The sequence below is a fragment of the Ranitomeya variabilis genome, chromosome 1 (assembly GCF_051348905.1).
Source record: "Ranitomeya variabilis isolate aRanVar5 chromosome 1, aRanVar5.hap1, whole genome shotgun sequence".
Taxonomy (NCBI): Eukaryota; Metazoa; Chordata; class Amphibia; order Anura; family Dendrobatidae; genus Ranitomeya; species Ranitomeya variabilis.
Genome location: NC_135232.1, coordinates 602,850,554 through 602,863,974, shown reverse-complemented (window position 1 = coordinate 602,863,974; position 13,421 = coordinate 602,850,554). Strand labels below are relative to the sequence as shown.

Genomic DNA, 13,421 nt, shown 5'->3' with positions numbered 1-13,421 from the left:
AAAATGCAGGTCAAAATCTGCGCGTTTTTCTGCGGATTTTGTGCGTTTTTTCTGCCGATTTGCTACAGATTTTGTGCGGATTTCATGCGTTTTTTACCCCTGTGTTTTCCTATAATGGAATGGGTGCAGAAACGCTGCAGAAACGCACAAAGAAATGACATGGTCCTTTTTTTAATCCGTTGTGGATTCTGTGTGGAATTTTCCGCACCATTAGCACAGCATTTTTATTTTCCCATTGATTTACATTGTACTGTAAATCACATGTGGTTCTGCAGCTTTTCTGCATCTAAAAAAGGCTGCGGATCCGCAGTAAATCCACAACGTGTGCACATACCCTTAGAGAACTCTGAATTAATAGTGGGGTCATCTGTTCAGGACCCTCAATTATTGGCCACAGAGGAGAGTTGTTATGAAAAGAATCTTTCTCTGAGGAACTGTCTTTTATTGTATTACAACCTATTCATTTAGATGGACAGTATGTAATACTTTACTTTTCCTGTGAAGTAAATGTGGGGAAATCTGAACACATTAAGTAATAGGGACAATCCACAGTAGATAAATCCCTTTAAGGAGTTATTGAGTGCATGTCTCATTCTTCTAACTTGATGGGGAACCATACAAATATGGAGGATTACTCATTTGGGTTTCTCAGGTGATTCGATGGACTCTTTTCTCCACATGGAACTGAAATCTTTCAAACAATCTTTTTTTACTTACAGCCACCATGTTGAGGTGCCATAAGTCAATCTACAAAATTGATTTCTCATGTAGGAGTCTTTTTCATTCTTACCTTCCACACAATTGGTTGAGAAGAAAGAGATATTTCTTGTCTCTAGAGGGTTTTCATGGGTGAATTCTGGAGAGCGTGTCTGAGGTTCTGATTCTCCAGTCAATGAGGAATTGTCCACCTGACAGGGAGGGATCACAAAAAATATGCTAAGACCAGAAGAAGAACCTGAGCTCCTTCGATTACTGCTGGAACTTCCTAGCACTCAGAACATCCCATATGACTCTGGTGTGAGTGAAAGTACCTTGCACCCGTGGGATGAGATAATCCTGATGTCTGCAGGAATTCGGTCACCTCCTTTGATCTCCACCAGATCCCCAACGACAACGGCTTCTGCGTTAATCTGGAGCTTTTCCCCTTCGCGAATTACAAGAGCTTGCTGGAAGAATGCAAAGTGAAAATTTGAGACACATAGATACTAATCAACACCTTAAAGCTTTATTTTATCACTTGGCCTATAGATTTACCCTTGAAAACATTGGTTGATGCCTCTCTGTAGGGTGAACTCTAAGGATGCCCCAAGGTCTAAAGCAAACACAGGACCATGCCAATTAGGACAGTCACTCCTTTATCAGCTAGCATTTTAGTGGAAGGCCATCACTAGGTCAACTGATCTTAGAGAAGGTAGTATTTTGGTGCTATCTAACTTGACACAAGACAAGTTAGTCCTTCCCTTTTCGTGGGTGTAGACACAAACCATAGGCTTAGTGATGTCTAAGTAGCAATCACTGCCAGGTTTACGGATGGATTTTCTATTCAAGGATTCCAAGGCAAGCCTAGAGTACATTTGCCTGACTTGGATATTTCAAATTGAGGTCCATCTAGCTGCCCATGCACCCCATGAACAAAACCAATCCAAATTGACAACTTCTTCCCGTCTATGGCATATATCCCAGGAGCATAGCCATTGAGTATGCAGAGGTAGAAATTGCCACAGAAACTTAATTATTTTGAGGACATAAATGTCAGACCAAACTTGGAATCTTTGAAGGGACAGATATCATACTGAGGTGTCTCCACTAACCAGTCCATTACCTGGGGCACCATGTTCTTGAAGGAGTCCATGATCTTGGAACTTTTTGCTTCTTGGTAGTAAGAAAAGCATCCAGTGACAATGACTACGGCGGCCAGGACCACCCCCAGATAGAGCTAAGGAAAGGCAGATGAGACTAGTCACGAGAGAAGTTTCAGAAAATGTAGACGAAAGCATGTTCTGACATGTGGATTATACTAACATTGTCGTTGATGGGTTCATCCTCCATGGCAATTTGGATTCCATAGGCGAGGAAACAAAGAATGGCTCCAATCCACAGCAAGATGGAGAATCCACCAAACAGCTGCCGGCAAAACTTTACCCACTCTGGGGTGGTAGGAGGAGGTGTGAGTGCGTTGGGGCCATCTTGTGCCAGGATTTCCGCAGCACGAGTGTTTGTGTGACCCTGTGAGAAGTCAGCAAGGCAAGAAAAAAAGGTTGGCGAGAAAGTATAAAATAGCCCAAATTATCAATCATAGAAATAAATTAATTTGACATTGATAAAAGACAAATTATGAGTTATTTTGAGAGAAAGTGCATTGAACTCACTTGTAGAGTGAGTAGTATTCATGCAGCCTAAACACACGCTCTTAGACAATCCTGTACAGACCATAAAAATTAGCATAGTGGGTGCACTAAAAAAAATAATAATATAATATAAGACCAGGCCGGCCACTTTTCACCTGCGACAGGTTCTTTCATTTTCCTTAGATGCTCTATAGAAGCTATTAGTCTATTTGTCTATAATTTTCCTGGTATTTATCTATGTAGTGACGTGTCCTCCTCTCCGGTGATGCGGGTGTAATGTGGGGGCTTTGGATCTTGTGTGGTGGGAGATAATTGGGGCATGTGATCTGCTCACACAGATCTCTGGCTGAGCGGCAGACTGCTTGCCGTTCTGTAGGCAGCGATTCATCATTAGTGGAGTCACATCCCCACCACAATAAAGTTATTGGATACTGATCTACTCGTCGTTTGCAATTTGGCCTCAAGTTTTCTCAGCTTTCTGCTAAAACTACAATAGCTGTATCCTTAGCGCTACGCCTATCCTTTGTTCTAGCCCTAGCCCTGACTCTTAAGCACTCATCTGTCTAGTCTAGAACGTAGCCGTCAAGACAACTTTGTCATTGGCTACTGCTCTCTGCATAAGCAGCAAACAGACAGATATGAGCAGTTTAGCATTATGTCAAAAGTTGGAACTGGGACTATTGTTCTAAAAAATTTTTTTAGTTATTTCAGAACAAAACTAAAACAAAATCTTGCATCCTCCATAGAATGTGAAGCCCTCACACAATTCCAGTGGTCTAACCAAAGTAATGAAGACCGAACATTGCTGCTAACCCCCACCATCACCACCTAAAAAATGCTTTGTGCAGAGAAGCGGGACTGTTGGCAGAACCACTACTGGAAGTCACTTTTGGCCAGCAATGGCAGAGGATTTCAGAGTTCACAAAACGTGGATGCTCGGCAGGGGAAGAGACACTCAGCACCGGACAGCTGTGGGATCTGACTCCTTTGGAAGTATGCTGTTGCCCAGTCACAAAGCAATATGAGAAGTGAAGAGCAGGGTCATATGTAAGTTACCAGTCCACCAATATTAACTCGCAGGATCCAGTATTGTTATGACATCTGTAAGTTTGGCTGTCATTTAAAGGGGGTCTATTTATGTTAATGGTCCCTTTAAATGTTAAAGCAAACTTGTCAAACATAAGCCTGCAGCACCGTAATTAGGAACAGATTTACGGTAGGTTTAATAATCTTTCTCACATATTCTTACCTTGGCAAGGTCGGTGCCATATTTTCGTGCCAACTCTTCAAGTGAAAGTTTGTGGTCATCCTGCCGAAAAAGTGTAACTTATTTACATTGTTAAAACAAAGGCAACTGACAACATTGGACATGTCATGCGGAGGAGTGCACATATTTGTAAAGAGACTTATCTAGATACTAATCCATCTAAGGACTAGTGTGACAACTATTGTCCTAGTCATGGAAAATTATAAACTGTAGCACCACAAATTACCACCGGGGGCATGATTCTACTTTCGCACCATTAAGTATCACAAGTCCGGGTATTTCTCACCATAGTAACTTCCTTTTTGAGCTCATCCATTTCCATCTCCTTCTGCTTCTTCTTGCCCCCTCCATTGTCTGCATTGGTTGCAGCGGGCGAGTACTCCCGACCCTCCTACAACGTGAGATGATAGAAGAAGGGTGATATTGACTGTTAGGTTCCCAGACCATGCAGTGTAGGTCTGAGCTGAGGACAAGATAAAAAATATTTTGTACACTAAGATGAAAGACCGAAAGAGCTTATCTAATACCAGCTATAACTATGTACAGAGCAAGAGAAAACTAGAACATGTCCAGGTTCTATCAGCATACTCCATATCACATACAGGAGGATTTATATCTTTACCAGCTGTGTTTAGTTTAGCTATTTTAGGTCTCCTGGATGTAGGAGTCGCACCTCTAGTTCATGACCCGAGGTCAGTTCACTCCTCTGACCTCCAGTTCTAATTCCACAAGGACAGCTTGTTCTGTGAGAACATGACTATAGTGGGACAAAAATAGTCCGAGGTGGTGGGATCGGTCATGAGAAAAGGTTGATCACCTCTGTGTATTTCGGAGCCCCCAAAATACAAGTGCTTCTCACTAAATTAGAATATCATCAAAAAGATAGTTTATTTCAATTCTTCAATACAAAAAGTGAAAATCATATATACCGCTCAACAAAAATAAAGGGAACACTAAAATACCACATCCTAGATATCACTGAACGCAATATTTCTGTTGTAAATTTTTATTCATTACATAGTGGAATGTGTTGAGAACAATAAAACCCAAAAATGATCTATGTAAATCACAACTAATATCCCACGGAGGTCTGGAGTTGGAACCTGGAGTTGGAATGATGCTCAAAATCAAAGTGGAAAATGAAATTACAGGCTGATCCAACTTCAGTGGAAATGCCTCAAGACAAGGAAATTATGCTCAGTAGTGTGTGTGGCCTCCACGTGCCTGTATGATCTCCCTACAACGCCTGGGCATGCTCCTGATGAGGCCGCAAATTTTCTCCTGAGGGATCTCCTCCCAGACCTGGACTAAAGCATCCGCCAACTCCTGAAAAGTCTGTGGTGCAACGTGACGTTGGTGGATGGTGCGAGACATGATGTCACAGATGTATTCAATCGAATTCAGGTCTGGGGCGGGCCAGTCTATAGCTTCAATACCTTCATCTTGCAGGAACTCCTGACACACTCCAGCCTGGCATTGTCCTGCATTAGGAGGAACCCAGGGCCAACCGCACCAGCATATGGTCTCACAAGGGGTCTGAGGATCTCATCTCGGTACCTAATGGCAGTCAGGCTACCTCTGGTGAGCACATGGAGGGCTGTGCGGCCCTCCAAAGAAATGCCACCCCACACCATTACTGACCCACTGCCAAACCGGTCATGCTGAAGGATGTTGAAGGCAGCAGATCACTCTCCATGGCATCTCCAGACTCTGTCACATCTGTCACATGTGCTCAGTGTGAACCTGCTTTCATCTGTGAAGAGCACAGGGCGCCAGTGGCGAATTTGTTAATCCATGTGTTCAGTGGCAAATGCCAAGCGTCCTGCACGGTGTAGGGCTGTGAGCACAACCCCTATCTGTGGACATCGGGCACTCAGACCATCCTCATGGAGTCTGTTTCTAACTGTTTGTGCAGACACATGCACATTTTTGGCCTGCTGTAGGTTATTTTGCAGGGCTCTGGCAGTGCTCCTCCTGTTCCTCCTTGCACAAAGGCAGAGGTAGCAGTCCTGCTGCTGGGTTGTTGCCCTCCTACGGCCCCCTCCATGTCTCCTGGTGTACTGGCCTGTCTCCTGGTAGCGCCTCCAGCCTCTGGACACTACGCTGACAGACACAGCAAACCTTCTTGCCACAGCTCGCATTGATGTGCTATCCTGGATGAGCTGTACTACCTGAGCCACTTGTGTGAGTTGTAGAGTCCGTCTCATGCTACCACGAGTGTGAAAGCACAGCCAACATTGAAAAAGTGACCAAAACATCAACCAGAAAGCATTGGTACAGAGATGTGGTCTGTGGTCCCCACCTGCAGAACCACTCCTTTATTGAGTGTGTCTTGATAATTGGCAATAATTTCCATCTGTTGTCTATTCCATTTGCACAACAGCATGTGAAATTGATTGTCAAACAGTGTTGCTTCCTAAGTGGACAGTGTGATTTCACAGAAGTTTGATTTACTTGGAGTTATATTCTGTTGTTTAAGTGTTCCTTTTATTTTTTTTTTGAGCAGTGTATTATATAGTCATTACAAACAGAGTGATCTATTTCAAGTGTTTATTTCTGTCATTGTTGATGATTATGGCTTCCAGCGAATGAAAACCCACAAGTCATTTTCTCAGTAAATTAGAATACTTTATAACACCAGCTTGAAAAATGATTTTAAAATGCGAAATGTTCGCCTACTGAAATGTATGTTTAGTAAATGCACTCAATACTTGGTGGGGCTCCTTTTGCATCAATTACTGCATCAATGCGGCGTGGCATGGAGGTAATCAGCCTGTGGCACTGCTGAGGTGTTATGGAAGCCCAGATTGCTTTGATAGCAGCCTTCAGCTTGTCTGCATTGTTGGGTCTGGTGTCTCTCATCTTCCTCTTGACAATACCATATAGATTCTCTATGATGTTAAGGTCAGACGATTTTGCTGGACAATCAAACATAGTGATACTGCTGTTTTTAAACCAAGTATTGGTACTTTTGGATTAAGTACAAAGAAAGAAAAAAAGCCAGCTCACCGATATATGCAAGAAGCACGGAACTTCGTCCTGACTCGACGTGATGCAAATCCAAGTAAAAGAGAAAAATGTTCCAGCTTCTTTGATAAAATGTAAAACTTTAATCCATCATATAAAATAGTAGAGGACACACTCCTGGGACAATGCCATATCACAAGTGAAGAAAGCTACGCGTTTTGACCATACGGTCTTTGTCACAGCTGATCTGCTCAGCAGTCCATCCAGTATAAGAAGGACTGACCTACCAATGGAGAGGTAAAGCAAAAAAAAAAAAAAAAAAAGGAGCTCACCTGACCAACAGTACTTTGAATCACAAACACATATAGATCATTGCCAGATATTCTAAAAAATATAAACAATATATATATATACATATACAATGGTAAGATACAATAAATCCCATATATACAAAAAAAAAAAAAAAGACAGAAAAAACACTTTCTTTGTGTTTTTTCTGTCCTTTTTTTTTTTTTTGTATACCATTGTATATGTGTTTGTGATTCAAAGTACTGTTGGTCTGGTGAGCTCTTTTTTTTTTTTTTTTTTTTTTGCTTTACCTTTCCATTGGTAGGTCAGTCCTTCTTATACCGGATGGACTGCTGAGCAGATCAGCTGTGACAAAGACCGTATGGTCGAAACGCGTAGCTTTCTTCACTTGTGATATGGCATTGTCCCAGGAGTGTGTCCTCTACTATTTTATATGATGGATTAAAGTTTTATATTTTATCAAAGAAGCTGGAACATTTTTCTCTTTTACTTGGATTGGTACTTTTGGCAGTGTGGACAGGTGCCAAGTCCTGCTGGAGAATGAAAGTTCCATCTGCAAAAAGCTTGTCGGCAGAGGGAAGCATCAAGTGCTCTAAACTTTCCTGGTAGATGGCTGCGCTGACTTTGGTCTTGATAAAACACAGTGGACCTACATCAGCAGATGACATGGCTCCCCAAACCATCACTAATTGTGGAAACTTCACACTAGATTTTTCATCTGAAAACAACACCTTGGACCATTGAGCAACAGTTCAGTTCTTTTTGTCCTTGTCCCAAGTAAGAGGCTTCTGGCATTGTCTATTGGCCATGAGTGGTTTGACACAAGGAATGCAACACTTGTAGCCCATGTCCTGGATACGTCTGTGTGTGGTGGATCTTGAAGCAATGACTCCAGCAGCAGTCCACTCCTTGTGAATCTCCCCCAAATTTTTCAATGGCCTTTTCTTAACAATCCTTTTAATCCCAGTTGCTTGTGCACCTTTTTTTGCGGCATTTTTTCCTTCCACTCAATTCTCCATTAATATGATTGTATACAGCACTCTGTGAACAGCCAGCTTCTTTAGCAATGACCTTTTGTGGCTTACCATCCTTGTGGAGGGTGTCAATGACTGCTTTCTGGACATCTGTCAAGTCAGCAGTCTTCCCCATGATTGTGAAGCCTACTATACTAATAGATAGATAGATAATAGATAGATAGAAAGAAATATGTGAGTGAAACATATAATCATTGCTTTGCCTGTGTAGCTTACTGTACATATAATTAAGTCATAAAGTAATTAAAGAAAAATAGGACGTAGGGCCCCCTATAATTAATAAAGAAAGGCTAGGAAGACAGCTGAATTCTAATAATTATAGGCTAGGAAGGGGCCATGGATACTGGCCCCCTCACAGACTAAAAACATCAGTTCTCAGCCGCCCCATAAATGGCGCATACATAAAATGTGCCAATTCCGGGACTTAGCCTCTGCTCGTCCCACTTGCCCTGGTGCGGTGGCAAGTGGGGTAACAGTATTGGGTTTGATGTCAGCTTTGTATTGGCAGCTAACATCAAGCCCAGGGGCTAGTAATGGAGAAGTTTTCAATAAGACGCCCCCATTACTAACCCCATAGCCAAATTGTAAAAAAAACACAAACAAAAAAAAAAACTTTCTCATGCCCTAGCGGTGACTTCAGTGGAGTGAGCGGAGTTCATCGGTTAAGAACTCTGTTCACATCATAGCGAGACATTGATGCTGCGCTATCACGAACAGCTCAGTGTTTCTGCTGGATGCCAGGCTGAACGCTCGCATGATGCCAACGTACAGCATGGTATCTAGATGTAGCAGAACTAGACTCGTCATAGGACAAATAGATTATCTTCTCGTTGAACACATGAGGAATATGATGGTTTATTATTTTTTGTCTTTTACAGGAAACATGGATTATCTCCTCGTTGGACAGGTGAGTATAAGCTTGCTTTTTTATTTTTTTTAAATTTAATGGGTAAAAGAGGGGGGGAATGTTTATTTAAAATAAAAGGACTTTATTCAGGCTGTTTTTTTTTTACAATTTGACTTTGGGGTTAGTAAAGGGGGCGTCTCCATTACTAACCCCTGGGCTTGATGTCAGCTAACAATTCAAAGCTGACATCAACCCGAATACTATTACCCCACTTGCCACCACACCAGGGCAAGTAGGAAGAGCAGAGGCAGCAGAGAGCTGATGGTTTTAGTCTGGGAGGGGGCAAATATCCATGGCCCCTTCCTAGACTATTGATATCAACCTGCAGCTGTCTGCCTAGCCTTTGCTGGCTATTAATTATAGGGGGTCCCTATGCCATTTTTGGGGGGTCCCCATTTTAATAACCAGTAAAGGCTAAGTATACAGCTGTGAGCTGATATAGCCTGGGAAGCACCATTGGGAATTACCCCCTTCCCTGGCTATAAACATCTATCCCCAGCTGTCGGATATCCCTCAGCTGTTTATTAAAATTTCAGGGGACCCCACATTTTTTTCTTTAAGTTATTGAACTATTAGCTAAATACATGAACATTAAACTACACACGCGCTGTACTAATTATATATGTGACTGATATCTTTCTATCGATCTATTCTATTCTGTCAGGTCACGCTGTGATTTTACTGTACGCGCCTGGTGATGTCAGATTTTCTAGGAGATGGGTGCGAAAGGATCGGATGGCACTCGCATGGTCCATGTTCGGTGCAATTTTTTCCCCTCACCCATTGACTTGCATTGACGAGTCATGTCCGATATACAAGGACACTCACAGAATGTGGCAAGAAAAAAAGTCACAGATGGTTAGGGAATTGCTCTTGTCCATTTTCACGCAGATGACTACGAGCCCTAATTGTAATGGTTGTTTTCACACCAGATACGTAGACAATATAACCAATCAGACAAATATTACCACATTGGTGGTCCTTTAGTTTGACCCACTCTTTACTAAAACCAACATTTGATCAGACCAGGTTTCTAATTAGGACATTGGATGGGGCTATATTTATGGTCATCTTCAATGTCAAGAATGTGAGGGAAAATAGACGACATAGAAGTCTTTGGATCTCTCTTGGGTATCGATTGCTGTCTTGAGACAAGGTGGAGGTCATCTGTTGAAATGACAGGTATTGGCGTAAAGATTCGGACCATGAATGAAGACTGGACAGTGATCTGATCAGGACACTAGTCATTAAAAATTGTTTTCCTACTGGATACATCAATAACATCCATTGAACATGTCAAATGTCTGACTGGTGGTGGCGGAAACTCCAGTAGACAAAATGTTTTCTAAATATAAGCGTGACCAGTATGTTCAGAACCTTGGTTATTAAAGCTTGTTTTCCCGCCAGATATATTGACTAGAACCTTAGGATAGGTTATGAATGTATGTTTGGAGAAGGTCCAAGCTTCGGTGGACCAAGCATTTCCTAAACTTAAGTTTGATCAGGACGGTGGTCATTACTGGGGAGTTTACCTCACTTACATCTCGAATATATCCATAGAATAAGTCATGAATGTCTTATTGGTCGAGGTACAACCCCTGGAGGACCCACCATTTCCTAAAACACAGTTTGATTAGTACTCTAATGGTCATTAATCGGATCAAGAGGGATTTCCCTTAGCAGATACATCAATAACATCCATAGAATGTGTCAAGTATCTGATGAGTGGACGTCCAACCTTCTTTAGACCCACTTATGTTTATTCATAATTTTATATGGAGAAGTCACGGTGGTCCTCATATTGTATGTTCATAAGGTTTTTCCCTGAGAAGCCATGTATTGCATAACCCATAAATCTCCTTTATCCTCATCCAGAGTGAATGGGCAAACCGCCATTGGGCGGATGAAGGAATCATTTCTGCTAACCATATGTGAGGTGTTAACTATTCAATTATCTGTTTCATGCGTCTAATAACATCAACAGAAAAACAATGCAAGAGAGAATCTTCATAGATTATTCTACAGAAGATAATTCGGAAGGATCGGTAAGAGGATAAATCATGTAATGTGCGTCACTCCACTACAGAATAGTGAGTGCAGCTCTGGAGTATAATACAGGATGTAACTCAGGATCAGTACAGGATCAGTAATGTAATGTATGTACACAGTGACTGCACCAGCAGAATAGTGAGGGCAGCTCTGGGGTATAATACAGGATGTAAATCAGGATCAGTAATGTAAGTACACAGTGATTGCACCAGCAGAATAGTGAGTGCAGCTCTGGAGTATAATACAGTATGTATCTCAGGATCAGTACAGGATAAGTAATGTAATGTATGTACACAATGACTGCACCAGCAGAATAGTGAGTGCAGCTCTGGAGTATAATACAGGATGTAACTCAGGATCAGTACAGGATCAGTAATGTAATGTATGTACACAGTGACTGCACCAGCAGAATAGTGAGGGCAGCTCTGCGGTATAATACAGGATGTAAATCAGGATCAGTAATGTAAGTACACAGTGATTGCACCAGCAGAATAGTGAGTGCAGCTCTGGAGTATAATACAGTATGTATCTCAGGATCAGTACAGGATAAGTAATGTAATGTATGTACACAATGACTGCACCAGCAGAATAGTGAGTGCAGCTCTGGAGTATAATACAGGATGTAACTCAGGATCAGTACAGGATCAGTAATGTAATGTATGTACACAGTGACTGCACCAGCAGAATAGTGAGGGCAGCTCTGGGGTATAATACAGGATGTAAATCAGGATCAGTAATGTAAGTACACAGTGATTGCACCAGAAGAATAGTGAGTGCAGCTCTGGAGTATAATACAGTATGTATCTCAGGATCAGTACAGGATAAGTAATGTAATATATGTACACAGTGACTGCACCAGCAGAATAGTGAGTGCAGCTCTGGAGTGTAATACAGGATGTAACTCAGGATCAGTAATGTATGTACACAGTGACTGCACCAGCAGAATAGTGAGTGCAGCTCTGGGGTATAATACAGGATGTAAATCAGGATCAGTAATGTAAGTACACAGTGATTGCACCAGCAGAATAGTGAGTGCAGCTCTGGAGTATAATACAGTATGTAACTCAGGATCAGTACAGGATAAGTAATGTAATATACGTACACAGTGAGTGTGCAAGCAGAATAGTGAGTGCAGCTCTGGGGTATAATACAGGATGTAACTCAGGATCAATACAGGATCAGTAATGTAATGTATGCACACAGAGACTGCACCAGCAGAATAGGTTGTGCAGCTCTGGAGTATAATACAGGATGTAGCTCAGGATCAGTACAGGATCAGTAATGCAATGTATTGTATGTACACACTGACTGCACCAGCAGAATAGTTCTGGAGTATAATACAGGACGTAACTCAGAGATCAGTAATGTAATGTATGTACTCAGTGACTGCACCAGCAGAATAGTGAGTGCAGCTCTGGAGTATAATGCAGGATATAATTCAGGATCAGTACAGGATCAGTAATGCAATGTATGTACTCAGGGAATGCACCAGCAGAATAGTGAGTTCAGCAACAGGGTATAATACAGGATGTAACTCAGGATCAGTAATGTAATGTATGTACACAGTGACTACACCAGCAGAATAGCGAGTGCAGCTCTGGAGTATAATACAGTATGTTACTCAGGGTCAGTACAGGATCAGTAATGTAATGTATGTACACAGTGACTGAACCAGCAGAATAGTGAGTGCAGCTCTGGAGTATAATACAGGATGTAACTAAGAATCAGTAAGGGATCAGTAATGTAATGTATGTACTCAGAGACTGCACCAGCAGAATAGTGAGTGCAGCTCTGCGGTATAATGCAGGACGTAACTCAGGATCAGTACAGGATCAGTAATGTAATGTATGTACTCTGTGAATGCACCAGCAGAATAGTGAGTGCAGCTCTGGAGTGTAATACAGGATGTAACTCAGGATCAGTAATGTAAAGTATGTACACAGTACAGTACCTAACAGTAAAGAATCCTCTTCTATGTTGGAGAGAAGGTTTTTCCACCAACATAGAAGAGGATTCTTTACTGTTAGGGCAGTGAGAATCTGGAATTGCTTGCCTGAGGAGGTAGTGATGGCGAACTCAGTCGAGGGGTTCAAGAGAGGCCTGGATGTCTTCCTGGAGCAGAACAATATTGTATTATACAATTATTAGGTTCTGTAGAAGGACGTAGATCTGGGGATTTATTATGATGGAATATAGGCTGAACTGGATGGACAAATGTCTTTTTTCGGCCTTACTAACTATGTTACTATGTTACTATGTTACACAGTGACTGCACCAGCAGAATAGTGAGTGCAGCTCTGGGGTATAATACAGGATGTAACTCAGGATCAGTACAGGATCAGTAATATAATGTATGTACTCAGTGAATGCACCAGCAGAATAGTGAGTGCAGCTCTGGAGTGTAATACAGGATGTAACTCAGGATCAGTAATGTAATGTATGTACACAGTGACTACACCAGCAGAATAGTGAGTGCAGCTCTGGAGTATAATACAGGATGTAACTCAGGGATCAGTAATGTAATGTATGTACTCAGTGAA

General features: G+C 41.9%; 1 protein-coding gene across 2 annotated transcripts in view; it reads right to left on the bottom strand.

Moving 5' to 3' along the window:
• Positions 1-13,421, bottom strand: part of LOC143770061 (sodium/potassium-transporting ATPase subunit alpha-2) — a 126,341-nt gene that overhangs the window by 30,734 nt on the left and 82,186 nt on the right. For both annotated transcript variants that reach the window (XM_077259304.1, XM_077259312.1), the window contains exons 2-7: positions 3,902-4,006; positions 3,598-3,657; positions 2,023-2,226; positions 1,823-1,936; positions 1,032-1,166; positions 791-908 (exon numbers count right to left, since the gene is read on the bottom strand). In XM_077259304.1, coding sequence (XP_077115419.1) covers positions 791-908; positions 1,032-1,166; positions 1,823-1,936; positions 2,023-2,226; positions 3,598-3,657; positions 3,902-4,006 — 736 coding nt within the window. The remainder of the gene's footprint in view (positions 1-790; positions 909-1,031; positions 1,167-1,822; positions 1,937-2,022; positions 2,227-3,597; positions 3,658-3,901; positions 4,007-13,421) is intronic.